The sequence below is a fragment of the Labrus mixtus genome, chromosome 4, assembly GCF_963584025.1.
Source record: "Labrus mixtus chromosome 4, fLabMix1.1, whole genome shotgun sequence".
NCBI lineage: Eukaryota > Metazoa > Chordata > Actinopteri > Labriformes > Labridae > Labrus > Labrus mixtus.
Genome location: NC_083615.1, coordinates 2434912 through 2453853, shown reverse-complemented (window position 1 = coordinate 2453853; position 18942 = coordinate 2434912). Strand labels below are relative to the sequence as shown.

General features: G+C 41.8%; 1 protein-coding gene across 7 annotated transcripts in view; it reads left to right on the top strand.

The window, feature by feature from the left end:
- LOC132972342 (membrane-associated guanylate kinase, WW and PDZ domain-containing protein 2-like) overlaps positions 1-18942 on the top strand; it is a 212363-nt gene that overhangs the window by 60312 nt on the left and 133109 nt on the right. For 5 of the 7 annotated variants that reach the window (XM_061035100.1, XM_061035102.1, XM_061035103.1 and 2 more), the window contains exons 7-15: positions 815-872; positions 2411-2532; positions 3972-4154; positions 6987-7510; positions 8509-8677; positions 14716-14747; positions 16142-16334; positions 16612-16727; positions 17691-17883. In XM_061035100.1, the coding sequence (XP_060891083.1) occupies positions 815-872; positions 2411-2532; positions 3972-4154; positions 6987-7510; positions 8509-8677; positions 14716-14747; positions 16142-16334; positions 16612-16727; positions 17691-17883 (1590 nt within the window). The remainder of the gene's footprint in view (positions 1-814; positions 873-2410; positions 2533-3971; positions 4155-6986; positions 7511-8508; positions 8678-14715; positions 14748-16141; positions 16335-16611; positions 16728-17690; positions 17884-18942) is intronic. The other 2 variants (XM_061035101.1, XM_061035107.1) reach the window with 1 other exon arrangement.

Here is an 18942-nt window from a genome sequence, read left to right as displayed (position 1 = left end):
TATAGACAAGTTTGGAGGCCGAGGGAGAAACGATCTGCTGCTGTCAGTTTACCACGCACTGTTCTTGCTGAGGATCTCAGCAGGCCTTAAAGATTTGCGGCCAGACTCCGGACCAATGACGGCGGCGTCCTCCCTCCAGCCAATCTCCAATCTCCACCTGCAGCAGCATCAAAGATCCTCACACGCACACACACAGAGGTCTCACTCTCACACACACCACACAGAAATTGTGTGTGTGTGTGTGTGTGTGTGTGTGTGTGTGTGTGTGTGTGTGTGTGTGTGTGTGTGTGTGTGTGTGTGTGTGTGTGTGTGTGTGTGTGTGTGTGTGTGTGTGTGTGTGTGTGTGTGTGTGTGTCTCTCAGTAGAAAGTCAGGAATTGGAAATAGAGTACAAGAACGTTCAGTGTCCTGAGACAATAGAGAAGGAGAGCTGAATCAGCAAAGAGATGGATGAAGTTAGTTAGCAAACAAAGAACCAGAGGACACGAAGACGAGTGTGTGGGTTAAGAATGTAGAGACAAACCTGAAGACGTATGTTGAGGCTGTAGGCCATGAAAGAGAAGAGCAGATGAGATGGATGATTGAAACGTTATTCTGTCTCCTGCTCTGCTTTGTATGGATGTCTTTGTTGTTATTGGTTGTCTCCATGGAGAAGCCGTCGCTACAGGTCGAGCGTTGTCTCTCTATTTAAGGAGCACTTTGGGAGCAGCTGACGTTGAGCTCTGAGATTCATGTTGTCTCCCCTCGGTGGTACCCTCCTCTGCTCTCACAATAAACTGACTTCATTTCCCTCGTCTGTTTTCTCTTCCTCTTAGAGCTGCCCTATGGCTGGGAGAAGATCGATGACCCCATCTACGGCAGCTACTATGTAGAGTAAGTCTCCCCGCTGACTTGGTAAACTCAAAGAAATACACTTCTTCTTTCCTTTACACAGCCTCATTTTAGATTCAAACGACAACATTTTCATGACTTGTTTTTTAACGAGTTACTGTTCATGAGTATTGTTAATGGAGAGGACAGTTTCTACATCTTGTCTTGTAAGTAATTATTTCTCTTCAACTACAAATGTTTTTCACTTTTGCTTCAGAACATTAGATTGTAGTTAAAAATTGCTAATGAAAAGAATCATTTCAAATATAGAACTTTTGCAACTAAGAAAAATTGCTATAATTGCTCAATTAAACAACTTTTATACACGAGGGGAGGAGTCAGCCGGCCGTCTGGGCGACGTAAACAAAGTGAAGCTAGGACTCTGAAAACTCTGAAAACATCACAGACAGTGGGACTCGGGTGTTACACCCATTGTAGACAGTCATGACTCACAGAGTTATTTTCAGAGGATATACTTGATTTCTACATTTAAGTGTGAAAAATCACATAGAAAGACTTTAACCAGGAAAGAAACTCATTGGGATTAAAAATCTCTTTTTCCAAGAGTGTCCTTGCCAAGACAGGCAGCAAAACATTTACAGAGTTTCACACAGACAACAAGCAGCCAATCTTTCAAATACAAAAATACAACATTAAAAGACACAAATAACAAATCCGAACAGCAAAATGTTTATCCACATAAATCATCCACAAATACATCAGGAAGAACATCTACAGCCAGATGTGTCCGCCTCCAAGTCATTTAACTTCCTCTTAAACTCATCCAACGAGAGAACTTCATTAAGTTTCAGTCTCTTTTTTGTAACTTGTTCTAAGTAAAAGGAGCAGCAAACTTAAAGGCCTTTTTCCCCAGGTCAGAACTCGCCTGCAGCCAATTTTGTAATTTTCAAAATACTTTGTAGTTAATAGTTTGAAGAAAAAAAACATTGTTTGTCAGCAGAAGCAGAAATACATTTTGATATGATTTTGTAGAAAGAGCTAAGACACAGTAAACCAACAAATCATAAAAGGACTGCTTTAAACTGGCAGCATAAGGGCTGTGAACCAGCTCAGAGCAGCATGTTTTTTTATGTATTAAGATGTAATGTCGTTTTATATTACTTACACCTACAGCATACACATTAACCCTTTGTTAAATATGTACTATTCCTTTTTGTTTCCTGTTAATTTTGCCTTTATTCTAAAACTATCCTTTAGCTTGCATGATTTTGTGTTGACTAGTTAGCTTAAACATGACCTGTGTGGACCACAGCAGCTACCCCTCATTATAAATATGTAACAGAGCTACAGGGAGTCGTTCTGACACGACAGTATGCACCGCAACATCAAGTTTAAAGCAGCTTAAATTTGGAGAGAGCAAAAAATAGCACAGCATCCTTTGTGAGTCTGGCCTTAAGTTCAGGGCAGATCGCAGTGGAAAGTGATGCTGCATGCTTTGTGGTTCTATCAGCAAGCAGACATCCATTCTTTTGTGAATTCTTCCCTGCATTAATCTTGTAATGATTGTGTTTTTTTTCCAGTCACATAAATCGAAGAACTCAGTTTGAGAATCCAGTCCTGGAAGCCAAGAGACGTCTGGAGCAGCAGAGACAGATGCAGAGTCAGGGACTCTCTGCTCTGCCACTGCCCACCATATACAGAGGTACACGCTGAATACTACAGCATGTGTAGTGCTTATATCAAGACGTGACACTCGAAGGGTTGTCCAAACATAAACATGTAACCACATGGGGCTTTATTTTTGTTTTAATGACCTTACACTGGCTACCCATTTCTTTTAGGATTGATTTTTTTTTTTTAAGATTTATTTTTGGGCTTTTTGTGCCTTTAATTGAGAGATGGGACAGTGGATAGAGTTGGAAATCAGGGAGAGAGAGTGGGGAATGGCTTGCAGGAAAGGAGCCACAGGCTGGATTTGAACCTGGGCTGCCCGCTCGGAAGACTGCAGCCTACATACATGGGGCGCGCTCTCTAACCACTGCGCCCCTTAGGATTGATTGTAAGGTTTTACTTCTTACTTTTAAAGCACTTCACCGTCTGGCCCCAGAATATGTTTCTGATCTGCTGTCCCCCTTACCAGCACAGTGCGCAGCCTGAGATCCTCAGGCAGGAACCTCCTCACTGTTCACACCTCAAAGTTAAAAACTAAAGGAGATCAAGCATTTGTATCTCTGCACTTGATGAGGCTTTGTGACGTTGGTTTTGATAAATTATTACTATTCTGCAGTCCATCAAGGACCTGAATTAATGACAATTTATTTCTGTGGTATAGTGGAGAGTATCATAGTTTCTCACTTCGTCTCATATAACGGGCTGTTTCATGAGTATTGAATAGGACTCATGCACGATGTGATAATGCAAAGGGTCGTATGAAGATAACTGTCATTGTAGGGGACACAGAACATTCTCGCCCTGAGGCAACTATTGGGCCAATCCAGGCGCTCACATATGAGTACAAACTAGACCAGTACAAAGTGTACTGCTTCATCCGAGGGAAAACTTCACATCTCCTAATGTGACATCTTATAAGATAATAAAGTTAATCAGCCCTATTGGTGCTTTTCTATTTAAAAAAAAAAAAAGTTTAATGTGTCAAAACCGAAGTAGAAGTTTCTAAATATTACAATTCTACAATTCACTTACCAGACGCTTTTATCCAAAGCGACGTACATCAGAGAGTAAGAACAACACAAGCAAGGATCTAGAAAAAAGGGAACAATGACAGTAAGAGCAAACGATCAGCTTTGAGTCTGATTGGACACACAGGTGCTGACAGGAAGTGACCAGAGGCAAAGCACAACATTGAGGGCAGTTCTTGAGAGCTCTAATCAGTATAGAAACCATCTTATAAGTCGTCGTTTATCAAACAAAAACCATCGTCATTACCATCATCATCATCAATAATATGGAGATCATCATCATTAAGTTAGTAGGTATTCATGAAAGAGCTGGGTCTTTAGCTTTTTCTTAAAGGAGCAGAGGGACTCTGCAGATCACATGGAGTGTGGAAGTTCATTCCGTCATATTCATTTGTCTTAAGATGTCACATTTCACTGTCTTCAACGTCTCCCCCCCCTGCAGAGAAGCCATTGTTTACGAGGGACCCGACCCAGCTGAAGGGCACCTTCCTGTCAACAGACCTGCAGAAGAGCAACATGGGATTTGGCTTCACGATCATAGGGGGCGATGAGCCGGACGAGTTCCTGCAAGTGAAGAGTGTAATACCCGAAGGACCTGCTGCTCAGGACGGAAAGATGGACACAGGTAACTAAGTGTACAACACAGATTATGACAACTGGTTAAGGAATAAATGAAGATGTAAACAAACTTCAGTTATCAGTAATGTCGTATTTAAGCACAGCCTCTCTTATTCTGACACCACCATATTTTCCTCCAAAGCAAACCAAGAGATAAGAGCTTTTAGTTGCAGAGTTTTCAATTTCATTCAAGCAGATTTGACCTGTTGGGTAATTTCTGCACCTAAAAGACCAGCGCAGCACAGTTAAGCTTCAGGATCCAATAACATGTTTGCAGTAAAACACATACTGGGAATTAAACTTAAAGGGACACTTCACCCGTTGAAACATGAATCTGTATTGACATTGGGTCATATATGTAGTAGAAATGTGAAATACATTTTGAAGTTGGTGCCTTCTTGGCCGAGAAAAGGCAGAAAGTGTCTTTTTGGCTCATGTGGATGAAAGACACCAAATCCCAGAATGCACAGCACCGCAGGCCACTCCCACTAAGGTCCCCTATTTACAGACATGTTTACTTCAACACATAAGGCCGTTTACACAACTGATTCCGAAATTTCTTCCAGAATTGGTATCTTGGAAATTCCTGGCAGAAAACAGACTCTATGTCTGTGTCTATAGACAAACAGTGAGAGCACAGACACTACCAGTCCACCCCGGCTCGAGGCGATTTTTGCGTCACTGGAAGCTCCTTTTCAGACTCAGAAATACAAAGATTTCTCATCTCAGGGGAAAATGAGGGCGGGATGCACGACCATTCAAAAATACTACCAGGTTTCTAATGATACAAAGATTAATGCAGATGTGTGAAGTATCCCTTTAAAGTATAGTTGGTGTCATTTATAAATGATTTTTCTAATATTTAGGAAATTGTTAAAGCAAATATTACAAATGGAGGTTTCTTTAAGACCCAGAGGAGGAAGGACTGTTTGAGGCTTCATGTCCACTTTGCTTTAAGCCTATGAGCGGCCTCATGCCGACACATTGGTGCCTTAACAACTCATTTAAAGCTCATGTCAGAGCTTCCTTCTCCCAGCTTATACTCCCTGCTTTTATGTCTTCATCTTCTGCCTATCCCTTTTTTCTCTTTCATCTGGAATCCATCTCTTTCTATTTTATCTCCATCTCTCTCATTGTCTCTCTGGCTCACCCTTTATTATGCTTCCGTATCTAACCATGTCATCTGACACTTTTTCTCTGCTTTCAGCCTCATCATATTTTCATCTTCTCTCTTTTTCTACCTCTCTACTTTTCTCTTGCTTCATCCCTCTATTCTGGTCCGACATCCTTTTCCTCTCTCTCTGTTCTGATTTCTGACTTGCTCCTTTCTGTTCTGTGACATTGCCGGAGCTGCGCACACACACTTGCACACAGTCACAGAGTGACACACAGACACTCCCTGCTTGAGATTAGCCGGCCTATTTGAGCTGTGCGGCATTGCTCTTACGGATTGTGTATGATGGTGCGTGTGACATGTGTGGCATGTGTTTATGTACGTGCACATGCACATAGAGTGTGTGTGTGTGTGTGTGTGTGTGTGTCTGCATGTGTGACAGAGAGTGCCTCCAGAAGTGTGAAATAGAGGATTTGAGGCAGTTGCATTTGTCATGGGGCTGTGACTTTAAAGCTTAAATCCATAACTTTTTCACACGTTCAAACTACAGCAGAGATCACAGAGTATAAAATGTGGCATTTGTAAGTAGTTTCACCTTCTTATAATAACTGGTCTGCATGAAGAACGTCATGGACAAACCCGGGAAGGTTTACATGAATAAAAGCAGTAGATAGTGTTGGCACTTCAGGAGGTTTGACCTGATAACTCAACTTGAATTGCACATTTGCACACCTCCACTTTGCACTTTAATAACTTGAATTTCCATTCTGGTACGGGCTCTTGACTGATTTTATTGCGCTGTTTTTATTTTGTTTTTATATTTTGCTGTGTTGTCTGATTTTTTTTTCTTATTCATTTATTTATTTATTTTTTAATTTGTTTTGGTCCATGTTTTATGGTGATGTTGTCCTTGTGTTTCTTGTCTTCTGTGTGCTCCTGTTGCAACACAAATTTCCCCTTGTGGGACAATAAAAAAATCTGAATCTAGCACAGAAAATCAAAACATTTGAGTTTTCATCGGCATTGTATTACCAACTGTTCCTAGAGTAACACGTTAATGTCACATGATAAACATCACGCAGGAGCCAAGACTCAAACTGGTAATCTACTGCAGCCTTTTTTGTTATTTTGAGATTTTTTTTTTGTTTTGCACCACATGGTTGTCATATTCACAAAGACACGCCAAGACACATGCCAAGTCTTTCTCTCTCACCTCTCTGTCTCACACATACACAAGTGTATCGCCTGCAGTGGCAGTAACTGATATTATATCTCTCATGTGAATGGGATGGTGTGCTCTTTCTGTGTTGCTGCAGCTTGTTCTGATACGGCTGAGATATTTGAAATCATGGAGTGATTTTGCAACACAGTATGTTTACACATGAACCACTGAGACCCGATCATGTGGTCAGTGTAACATGAAGAACACTGAATCAGAATCAGAATTGGGTTTTATTGTCAAGTACATTTACACCAAGTCAAGGAATTTGACTTGGTGTATTGGTGCTAAACAATTAACAAGGAAATAAAGCAGAACTAGCAACAACTTAAATAATACAGTATAAGAAGATATTACAATATATAAAATAGAATTTAAAAATGTAAAATATAAAATACAAAATGTACAAAAGGTGCAATGTAGGAGCTGTGCAGTGGACTATGAGTGTGTGTAACTACTCACTGCAGTTGGATTGTGAATGAAGCCGTCATCTCCTTCCTCCTCAGGTGATGTCATCGTCTACATCAACGACATCTGCGTGCTGGGGACCACACACGCGGACGTCGTCAAGCTTTTCCAGTCCGTGCCCATCGGTCAGAGTGTCACCCTCGTGCTCTGTCGGGGCTATCCTCTGCCCTTTGACCCCGAGGACCCGAGCGGCGCGGCGAGCAGCTCCATGACGCCCATTGGCCTGGAGCATCGCCCCCTAGTGGTGAACGGCCGCGGCAGTTACGACCCCTACCTGGAGTATCTGTCGCTGAGCTCCCAGCTGCCTCCTCAGGCTCTGGCGCAGGCCTCGCACCCAGGGGACACACATCTGGACGGCTCCTCGCTGCCACCCACCACACCCGGTTCGGCGTCGGCGCTCACGCCTCACGAGGACAACGTGTCGATGGCGTCCTCAGGGACTGCGGGGATTGCTGGGGCCACGGCACAAGCTGCAGAGCTCCTGACGGTTACTATGGTGAAAGGATCGGAGGGATTTGGGTTCACTATCGCAGACAGTCCCACTGGTCAGCGAGTGAAACAGGTGATACATCATGACTGTCTGTGTACATCAGGGTTTACTTATCTGACCTCTCATGGTTCAGAAATTGGAGAGCATGTTAATAATAACTTGTGTTTTGCTGCCTTTGTTTCAGAAAGTACATTTCAGTAAGCTGGAGTAGAGTATGGAAATTAAAGGCTTTATATGTGACTCTGAAAACTCTGAAAACATCACAGACAGTGGGACTCGGGTGTTACACCCATTGTAGACAGTCATGACTCAGAGTTATTTTCAGAGGATAAACTTGATTTATATTATATTTAAGTGTGAAAAATCATATTTAAAGTATTTAAGTTAAGGAGGTGACCTGAGGTGGTGATGCATTTTTCATCTACTTCAAATCTATAAATGAATAAAGACAAGACTGACCTAAAGAAACCATGAAATAAAACATGACAACTTACCTACAAGGAAATCTGACTGTAAGGAATTTATAAAAGAGAGTCGATGAGTTGCAATGTGACAGAGGTTATTTTTAATCCCTATTGGATTTCTACGATAAAACATCTTCACATCAGAAAACTCAATATCTGTCTTTGTTTTATGATTTTATGAACACTACTTTTAAAACAAAGGATTAATTCCACCTGATGAGTAAGGTGGTTGCAGAATTTTCTAGTGTATTTTTTTCTTATAATATACTTTTCATCTCACAGTTATTGACATAAAAATAGTTATAAGTATATTATAAGAAAAAAATACACTAGAAAATTCTGCAATCACCTTACTCATCAGGTGGAATTAATCCTTTGTTTTAAGAGTAGTGTTGATAGTCGATATTTTTTGCAGCATTACGAGATATAAGATGCAATATTGTCCCTGAATAAAAAATAAATCATGTTTAGGTCTTAAGTGTGATTCAGGTGTATTGACTTTGATAGGTAACGAAAAGTTAGTCAGTGAGATTAGAAAGTGACTCAAATCAAATCTCAGCAATCCAACCAGTCTGAATGTTGATGTGTTGTGTTGCCATGGTGCAGGTGCTGGAGCCCGGCTCGCAGGGCGGGTCTGGGCTGATAGAGGGAGACCTGATCCTGGAGGTGAACCAGCAGCCAGTGGCTGCAGCGGGACATGGGAGAGTGGTAGAGATGCTCAAAGAGTGTCCTGTTGGAGCTGAGGCGACACTTCTCATACAGAGAGGAGGAACAGGTAAGAGATTTTTTTAAATCTATACATTTTGTGATTTGAAGATTTGTAAGGACTTAACTGCATACAGAACAGATTGATGGTACATGAATTTTTTTATTTTTTTTATTGTACTTGGATGGTTAAGTGGAATGTACCTTTGCTAGACACATGACCCTGTTGAACGCCACAAGCTGAAACCCGCCCGCGGTGTTAATAAAGTTGATCTTCATACTACAAGTGTTGCCGGGGCTTTTTGACCTCTACAAGCCTTTCACTCTTCATGCACCTTGTTAGTCTGTGAAGTCATGCCCGAGTATCCCGCTCTGCTTCTTCAGCACACTTTCTAGACAGTTAAAGTCATTCACACTCTCTTTAATGGAGGGGGGGGGACGTCTCGGACCTATTAATGCCAGAAGGAGTGACTATAACATTGAGGCAAGAATCAGAAGTTGGATCTAATTTACTTTCAGGGACAAAATATTTGTTGTGAAAACTTGTGAAGGATGTTGGCTTGTGATTCAGTTATCATACCTCACACCTTCAGCCCCAGCAGCAGCAGCTCTGCAGGTAGAGGAGTCAGGTAGAGCTGACAGTGAGAGCTGGAAGTCAAAAAGATTTTGATTAGAATTTTGATACTTGTTCTATTTTTAAACACTTTTAAATCACAGTGGGCTTTCATTTGATCATATCTGAGTCCCTAGAGGACACCATTTTTTTAAATATTGGATACTTAAGAGGAATCTACAAAGGGAAAAGATTTAATGAATATTTCAGCAAACTAATAATTTCTTCAAGTTGGATGAAAAAAAAGAAACTTAAATCACCCCCCTGGGAAAGAGGAACTAGTCAAAGGAAATATAAATCACTGGAGAAATAAAACATCATTTTTGAATCTTGGTCATATGCACTGATTAATGCAGAGAGAGTTCTCAGAAATATTAAGCTCAGAAAACAGTGTGAGCAGATGTCGTAGTAAAGGATGAGTGTGTCACACCATGTGTTGCCAGTGTTTTATTAATGAGGCTTCATCACCAACATGTCAGCTGTGTTTCCTCTGCGACAGACTGGAGACCACCGGGGGGGGGGATTCAACACAAGCAAATGTTTAAGGATAAGGCAAATCAAAACATGATACAATTCAAAATGCAGCAGCGAGTTGGAATGAGTAATGCAAGTTCATCCTGCCGTTGGATCTCAGCTCTGTGGGTGGAGCTGGGATCAACACTGCTATGAGGAAGATGTTTCCTTCGTCATCATGCGCTTTAATGATGGTGATGCTTCAGTAATACAAACAGTATGTTCTGAATTCACAAATCCAGATGTTTCTTTTGGGACAAGGAGAATTGTAAAAAAGGGTAGTTTAGATTCACAGATGTGTCTCTGTGTGTAGTTTGACCTCCCCCTGTCCTGTCTGAGTCTCCATCTTGAAAAGTATTCTGATAGATCTTAGGTTACACGAGCCAATGTTTCTTTCACCACCAACTTAAATATCAAGCAGACATTTCAAAATGGATTGTTCTTGATGTCTGTCTGTGTATTGAGATGTTGATTTCACAGGTAGTGTTGTTCCACAGAGACTGGTACATCATGCATCACTGTAACAATCTCTGAATTGCAATGAGTTGCTCCACTACACCTTTCAGCACAGCATTCACAACATTCAGCACTTCACTTTCCTCATGTAGTTGGAGAAGGAATTTCTCCACAGACAGAAAAGAGAAAGCAAATTCAGAGTGGGGAGGATCAACATAGATTACACACTGTGCGATTTTTCCCCGATTGTATAAAAGTCGGGGTGTCATGTCAGCTCACACTGTACGACTGAATCGTTCACGACGCCCGACCAGACCTTGAGATTGACGTGCTCACACTGTACGACCCGATTGTTGGGCGCGGCCAGAGAGCTCACACTGTACGAGTGAAATTGGGACGGAGCGTTGACAATTGTTAATAAAGTTTAATTTACAAAAAAACAACGACGGTTGGTGAAAGAGAAGGAAGTGGAAGTTGTTGTAGGATATAGAAAAGTTGATACAATCGTAGATATATGGAGACGAGTTTCAGAAAAGTGCTGCACTGATGATCTGTACTGAAAAAAACGAGAGAGAAAAACGCCGGGTTGCTTCCTGCTGCTGGTCGCCATGACTACAGTCCTCCCTTGTCTCTGGTGATTATATTGTAGTCACACACAACTTCTGCCGGACCCTTTCATGATGTAATCGTCAAGATTTTAAATTCTAAATATCAAACATGTTTGAAATAAATCGGGGCGTCCCCGACGATCACCGGGCAGATCGGGGACGTTAAGATTGGATCTTTGTACTGCTCACACTACAAGATAATCTGAACAGAGAATCGGGTCTGAGGAGCCTCGAGTCGGGAGAGACCCTGAGATTGTCAGGAAGGAAGAATCGGAGCTCAAATTGGCCCGATGATCCTGCAGTGTGAGCCAGGCTTAAGGCCATTTTCCCTTCTTTTGTGCAAGATCGGCCGCTAGTGAGAAAATGAAATTGCACAGTGCAAGCCTTATTTGTTTGACATGTGCATCAGGCACTGATTTTCTGATTGTGGTCAGTGGCGACTCAGTGGTCAGAATTTGGCTGAATAATTACCTGGCGGTTGTCTTACCACTGAGTTTATTAACCATCAGACAAACTCAAACCAATAATTACGAACCACATACCATCGTTCAGCAGCCTGTTTTAAGTAAAGATAGTCAAGGAAAGTCAAAGTTTGTATGTTTTTAGTCAGGTTAATAGTTACACATGATAAAGTTAACATATTCATTAAGTCTGTAGTTTTCAAGAGATAACTTGCAAAGGGTAAATGTTTAATATGCATTGTTTCTGAGATGATATCAGAACAACAAAGAACAATTAAATCTGTGCTTTTCTTTTGCACTGCCTTTTCACTGATTGTAATTTATAGTGTAAGAAAACAGTCAGCCTCTTCTGCAACTCAGGTTTCATTAATTGAAGTGTGACAGGGATTATTACTTCAGACCTGAAAAGCAATCAAAGACATTAGCGTGATACATAAGACGTTCTGATGGGAGTGCTGATGGAAGGTTTTGCCAATTTTAGCCCGTCCCATCTACAGTCCTGAAGTCCATTATTGAATAACGGGGGGTATATTGAACAACTGTTGTCTGGTGCTGGTGATTTGTTTCTGTTCTGTTTGTTGCTCAGTGAATTAAACTCAACTGATAACATGAAAGCTTTTTGAAAAGTGGTTAATCTGTGTTGGATGAATGACTCAGGATTCTGGATTGCATGTGTTTCACTGCATATCAGTATGCATTGGATGTGAACGTGAGCAGCTGAGTAAAAAATTTTTGTGGTGCTGAACACTTATGAGCACGCAGAGCCAGCAGCTGCCCCCTTGTGGCTAACCTCTGCTAAGACACACTCATGTTTTTATGGTGAGTTAACCCATTTAAAAGGCCACTGAAATTCAATATGCAAATGAGACATCCCACACACAAAAACGTATGCATTATCACACACACTGATATTTATTCAAATCAACACACACAAACAACATCCTATAGTGATTTGTTTTTAAATACTGAGCTTAATGTGATGAGCTGATGAATCTCCTACTAACATCAACACAGTGACCTCACAGGGACTATCAGCCTGACATACTCCAAACCTCTGTGACTCTGTGCATGCGTGTGTGTGTGTGTTGGGTCACAGAGAGGACAAGGTGACTCAGTTGTGCAGAATGTCAGAATAATTAAAAAAAGGTTCACTAAAGTAGGATTCACATTCAAAAAGATCAGTGGAATTTATCTTCAGAGCGTGGTTTCAGGTGTTTGACTGGAAGTGCTGGTGCTTTGTGTAACACAGACATGGTGTCAGACTTCTGCTGCATGTGGGATTGTGTGTGCGTGTGTGTGTGTGTGTGTGTGTGTGTGTGTGTGTGTGTGTGTGTGTGTGTGTGTGTTTGTGTTTGTCTCTTTGTCTGACTGGGGTAGTGTGGGCACTCGGCCAGACTTCCACTGAGTTCTGGTCGTGTTCACAGCTCTGTCTCCCCTGACATCCCCGTTTGAGGCAGAGCCAACCACACAGAGATTTAGCTCCACCAATGAGAACGCAGATCATGGCTACACAAGCCAATCAGGGTGATCTGAAGGCCATCCAAAACTCAGCGGGCGAGTCTGAGAAGCCAGCTTGCCAGACTGGCTGACCGCTGACTGGTGAGAGAGAGAGAGCCTCTCTACCAGTCACTCATTCTGTAATTCATCAGCGTTTATCCGCCACACATCCAGCTGCTATGCTGATTAGCATTTAGCTTGTATTAGCATTTAAATGAATCTATGAGGACGATGCTTCTCTTTAATATGAGTGTATCTGTGGGGGCCAAATGGCTGTATGAATGATTTATGGTTAAAAATAGAAAAGAGCCAAACATGAATGAATTTAGAATTATTTGTTTATATTATTGTTTATTCTGGCTTATTTTGCATTTAGCTTTTGTTAATTGATTTGGGGGTATTTGTGCCTAATTTCTCCCTCTTTGGGGGCGGAGCCGCGGCGTATCGGCAGTGTAATTTAAGTCGATTGAGGACACCTGGGGGGAGAGTGAGAGTGGGAAAGCGGAACAGTTTTTTGACTGCTAAGGATAAACGTGATATAGCGATCTGATTTGTTTATTTTACTTTGAGAAGGTTTAGTTTTTGCTGAAAAGTTTTCTATTATTAAATGTAGCCTATAAGTTATAACTTTGGATCCGCGGCTGCCTTTTGTTTTTTATTTGACAGCGTGTTAAACCCGCTCAGCAATAGCTTACCTAATTGATTTTGTTTCAAGCCATCACAGTATCATTGCCTTGTAGTTCATTCTCATTTTGGTAGTCAAATAGAAAAAGTTCACTGAGAGTGAGTAGAACTCCTTAAAGGTTTCCCTAAAGGCCTTTATTCCCTGCAGAACGTGGTTATTAGTCCCAGCCTCCCACAGAGCCCCTCCCTCTGCTGCTGTGCTGAATCATTTCAGCACCACAGACAGCTCTCCTCAAACCTCTCTTCATGTTTGTGCCATTCTACGATAGAGACGGGTTTTATTGCTATATTTTATTCTTCTGGTGTCATTCTCCAAGTTCACAGACACAGCAGGGACATTTTCAAAATGGAGAGAATTCCAAGGTTCTTTCATTGAGCAATAATATTAAGGAGGGCTGAATGTTGTTGTTTTTTAAAGAGAAAATAAATGATCATTGTGTTGTTTTCTTTCAAACATCTATCCATGTTCAGATATTTTTAATGAAAGCTTTTCCTGCTCCTAAGTACACTCGTTAAGTAATTCTATAAATAAAAAACCAACCAGTGCTCTTTGGCATTTCTCAGGAAATCTCATACACTGAATAAATATTTAATACAGCAGGAATCCCAAAAGGTTATTTTTACAAGAACCCCCATCTCAAGGGATCATCATGGAGGCTGCGGGGGTCTTGATGCTTGATGAGTGTGTTCATATGTTTCTGTCCAGATGTGTGCATGTGATTCAGGCTGCACGTTACCCTGCCATGTTAAATGTATGTATTTGGGTCTCTGCAGCATAAATGTCTTTGATTCAGTGGAGTCACAGGGGAGCTGCGCTGATGAGACCGCTGTTGTGATGTGGAGTAATGCTCCCTACACACAGATAAAACATGACTTACAGGAGTGTGTGTGTGTGTGTGTGTGTGTGTGTGTGTGTGTGTGTGTGTGTGTGTGTGTGTGTGTGTGTGTGTGTGTGTGTGTGTGTGTGTGTGTGTGTGCGTGTTAGGGGGAGTGGGGTCTGTGCTTTTGCCTGCAGCTAATGATGTAATTATGTTGAAAACAAACGCAACAACCAAACTCGTTTATGAGGAGTTACACAAATAAAATCAACACAGAAAAATATGAAATCAGAAACCAGAGATTCATGAGTCATGTTAAGAGAAGATCATTTCATGTTTTTAACCCCCCCCCCCCACCACCTTATATCTCATATAAACATGTTCTGTCCTGTGTGGTTCTTCATTTCTGTCTTGTGAACAGATGATCTGTTAACTGTGTTTTTTTCTTTCCTCCTCAGGTCACATCTCTCCATGGAAGGCCTCCAAACAGGTACAGTGATTGAATCCAACTGTGTGTGTTCAACCTGGGGAAAGGAGGGGGGCAGAGGGGGGAGGGGGGGTTCTGGTGCAGATGTGTTTGTTGGAGCATAGGGGTAGGATAAAAGCGTGCAGGATCAGTGGCTTTTGCTTCATTGTGAAATGAGCCGACGTGTCCTGACCTGCTCATTGGTTTGTTTACGTCAGATGTGTAACCTCACCAGCTGGGGAAGAGCTCTTTAGATTCCTACTTCAACTGCGCCTGCTGCTCGTACAATCAGCTGTCACCCATGATATCTATTCAGACAGGATATATCTCATCTTCAGACTGATCCTTCCCTTTTACACAGAAACCAGAGTGTGGATGCTAAACTTTATACAACCTGGTTCCAGAGCTAAAAAATAAAACTCCAGACTTCCTTGAATAGTCACGGTGAAATAATAAGACAACTCCATCGACGCTGAGTGCAGCGTGCAACCCAATCCCTGGTTTCCTTGTGAGGCAAGCAAAGAGAAAGTTATCTTGGAAGTGATCATTAAAGCATTAAATACAACCGATAGCATTCATAAACGCTTTAAAGGCTTTATATGTGATTTTTTGATCCAGCAGATGTCGCCCTTGAGCACCAGCATGAAACCAAAACAACTCGCGCTGCATTGTTGTGTTAGCATGCTAATGCTAGCGATCTTTATTATGCTCGTATCTTCACACTGCATGTAAATTTACCTGAAATGAGCGTGATCTAGAAACACAGTTAAGCAGTGAGTACAGTATGTTATTCTTCTTTTCTCTAGTCCCTCAATTAAACAACTTTTATACACGAGGGGAGGAGTCAGCCGGCCGTCCTGGCGATGTAAACAAAGTGAAGATAGGACTCTGAAAACTGAAAACATCACAGACAGTGGGACTCGGGTGTTACACCCATTGTAGACAGTCATGACTCACAGAGTTATTTTCAGAGGATATACTTGATTTATATTATATTTAAGTGTGAAACATCACATATAAAGGCTTTAAGTTGAACTTGTGAATATTAATGTGTATTTGTTGTTATACCCTCCTCTGGCAAAACAACTATTATCTTCATTCTATTAGCTAATAATACAGATATGTCTTATTATGACTCTTTCATCCTTAAATAACCCATCACTCAAAATTATTCTCTGGGCTTACTGTGCATGGTTATCTTTGGCTTCTGTACATAGAGTTAGTCCATGGGTATAAGATTGAAGCCATTAGCTGCAGAGTTTTCAGCAAGATGATCCTTTTTTTTAACCACCTTTTAGTAAACTTCCTGCCAATTATTAGTTTACTTCATTGAAGTTGCCAGGGAAAAAATAAAATGGTCACAAAAGTAAAGGTTAATCGCTAAAGTACAACATGTGTTGTTGGTGTTTTCCTTATAGTTGCCTGACCAGTGGGACCCCCATGGCAGCCCCCAAGCGAACCTTTCAGGCCCAGTCCTCCCACCAGGCACACCCTTCCCGAACCAGCCACAGCACCGCACATCTGTGCCCGACTCCACTGAGGGCTTTGACCTCAACAAACCCGACCCTTACGACCTGTACGAGAAGTCGAGGGCCATCTACGAGAGCCGGCGTGAGTAGGCTAGAATAAGAAGAGATTTATACATTTAGGATTTAACTTAACATTCCTACTGGTTAAAAATAATGAAATATTAAATACAACATTTATTCAGGCTTGTCAACTGAATGTAAAAATACTTGCTGGAGGTAAGAGATGTAAGTTTGCAGAAACAGTGATGACAGTGGTAAATATGTTAATATGTGATGAAGAATTGCGTTACTATAACTGCACACACCATGGTGGTTTGAAATCAAAGAGTCAACCTTAAATGTCTGCACCCTCGTCTCAGGTCCAGAGTACGAAGAGGTGGAGGTGCATCTGCTGAGGGAGAAGACCGGGTTTGGCTTCCGTATCCTGGGGGGAGACGAGGCCGTGCAGGCTGTGAGTCCGGACGCCCGTGACAAGGCTCGTATGGGACGGGCTGGACCACACACATATTTAACCTCATACACACCGAGCTTGTATGACTTTGCACTTGACCTCATCTCACACTTCATCCAGTCAGCACAACATCCACAAACACACACTTAAGCCTGGCTGACACTGTACGACTGAATCGTTTACGACGCCCGACCAGACCTTGAGATTGACGTGCTCACAATGTACGACCCGATTGTCGGGCACGGCCGGAGAGCTCACACTGTACGAGTGAAAATCGAGACGGAGCGTTGACAATTGTTAATAAAGTTTCATTTGAAAAAAAACAAAGGACGACGGTTGGTGAAAGAGAAGGAAGTGGAAGTTGTTGTAGGATATAGAAAAGTTGATACAATCGTAGATATATGGAGACAAGTTTCAGAAAAGTGCTGCACTGATGATCTGTACAGAAAAGTTAAAAAAACGCCGGGTTGCGTCCTGCCGCTGGTCGCCATGACTACAGTCCTCCCTTGTCTCTCTGGTGATTGTATTGTAGTCACACACAACTTCTGCCGGACCCTTTCATGACGTAATCGTCAAGATTTTAAATTCTAAATATCAAACATGTTTGAAATAAATCGAGGCGTCCCCCGACGATCGCCGGGCAGATCGGGGACGTTAAGATTGGATCTTTGTACCGCTCACACTACAAGATAATCTGAACAGAGAATCGGGTTCGAGCAGCCTCGAGTCGGGAGCGACCCTGAGATTGTCAGGGAGGAAGAATCGGAGCTCAAATTGGCCCGATGATCCTGCAGTGTGAGCCAGACTTTACTCACACACCTTGGCTGTCTCTCACTGTCCTGATGCTCTAACTGCTCAGTACCTCCCATACTAAAATAAACGCCTTGCTAAGTTGTCCTTGTGTGAAGCAGCATGCAAACCCAAAAACTAGCTCAGGCCCCTTGATCCTCTTCATACATGATGCTAATATTGATTGTCTTTGAACAGATTGTTATTGGTGCCATAATAGAGAACACTCCGGCTGAGCGCGACGGACGGCTTCGACCCGGGGACGAGCTCATCTCTGTAGATAAAAACGTGGTTGCTGGGAAACCACACAAATACGTCATCGACTTGATGCACGCAGCTGCTCGCAACGGTCAAGTCAGCTTGACTGTGAGAAGGAGAGTGCAAATGCCCGGTGAGGATCTGTTGTGCTTGTTGTTTTTTTGTTTGTTTTCTTCACAGGAGGACATGCTGCACATTTCACTGGCGTCAGATTAAAACACACATGCTGAAAGTGTGTGTTCAGGATCAGCTTGTACTTCTCACCCACGCTTTGTTTCTGTAGAAGTAGATCAGGAATCCATCAATCCTGAGGGATACATTCTTCAACCAGACTTTGGGGAAGGTCAACACATTTTGGGGTTTGGATAGTACAAAACATTCAAAGAAACAAAACAGCTCTCACATTAGCCTGCTCATGTGGGCTGCACACACAGCTGAAGTGTTCACCTCCCTGGTTGAAATGTTAATCAACATGAAGTTGGAGAAGTCTCCATCCAGAATGCTTTGGCGTCACTTTAACAATTGAAAAATTTGCTTTTAAAGCCATTAAAAGATTTGTTATTACAACTAATAAGGGAAACACATTTCTGTTATTTTGTTGACTTGTGTTTTGTTCATTAAAAGTGCTGCAGCTGACTCTGTTGTTTGTGATGAAATGCAGTGCAACTGAAAGGGCATTTACATACACGAGAACAAACAGACGAGCAAAATGAGTTTTTGACAGAGAATCCTGCGGGAGCAGAAGAGACACTGTTTTAATACAAACAACAAATTCTACATCTTAAGCTGTTTTATCAAAGTCAAAGTCAACTTTATTGTCAATTTCAAAATATGCCAGGCATACAGTGGAATCGAAATTGCGTTTGTCTCCATCCCACGGTGCAATACAACCAAAATAAGGTAAAATAAGATCAGGTAAAATAGATCAAATAAAATGAGGTAAAAATAAGATAAATAATATTTATAGTAATACAGTAAATTGTGCAAAAGGTACAAAATGGTAAATAAAATAAAATAAAATTTAAAGAAAAAGTAAACTTGCAGTGAACTGATTGGACTTTTGTATAGTTAGCTTCAGAGTTATTCGTCCAGAGTTCTTGGTGGCAAACGGGAGGGGGTTTCAACATCCAGTGTTCGTGGGGGCAGAGGGGAGGGAAGGAAGAGAGGGGAGAGAGTTAAGCTTCCTGACAGC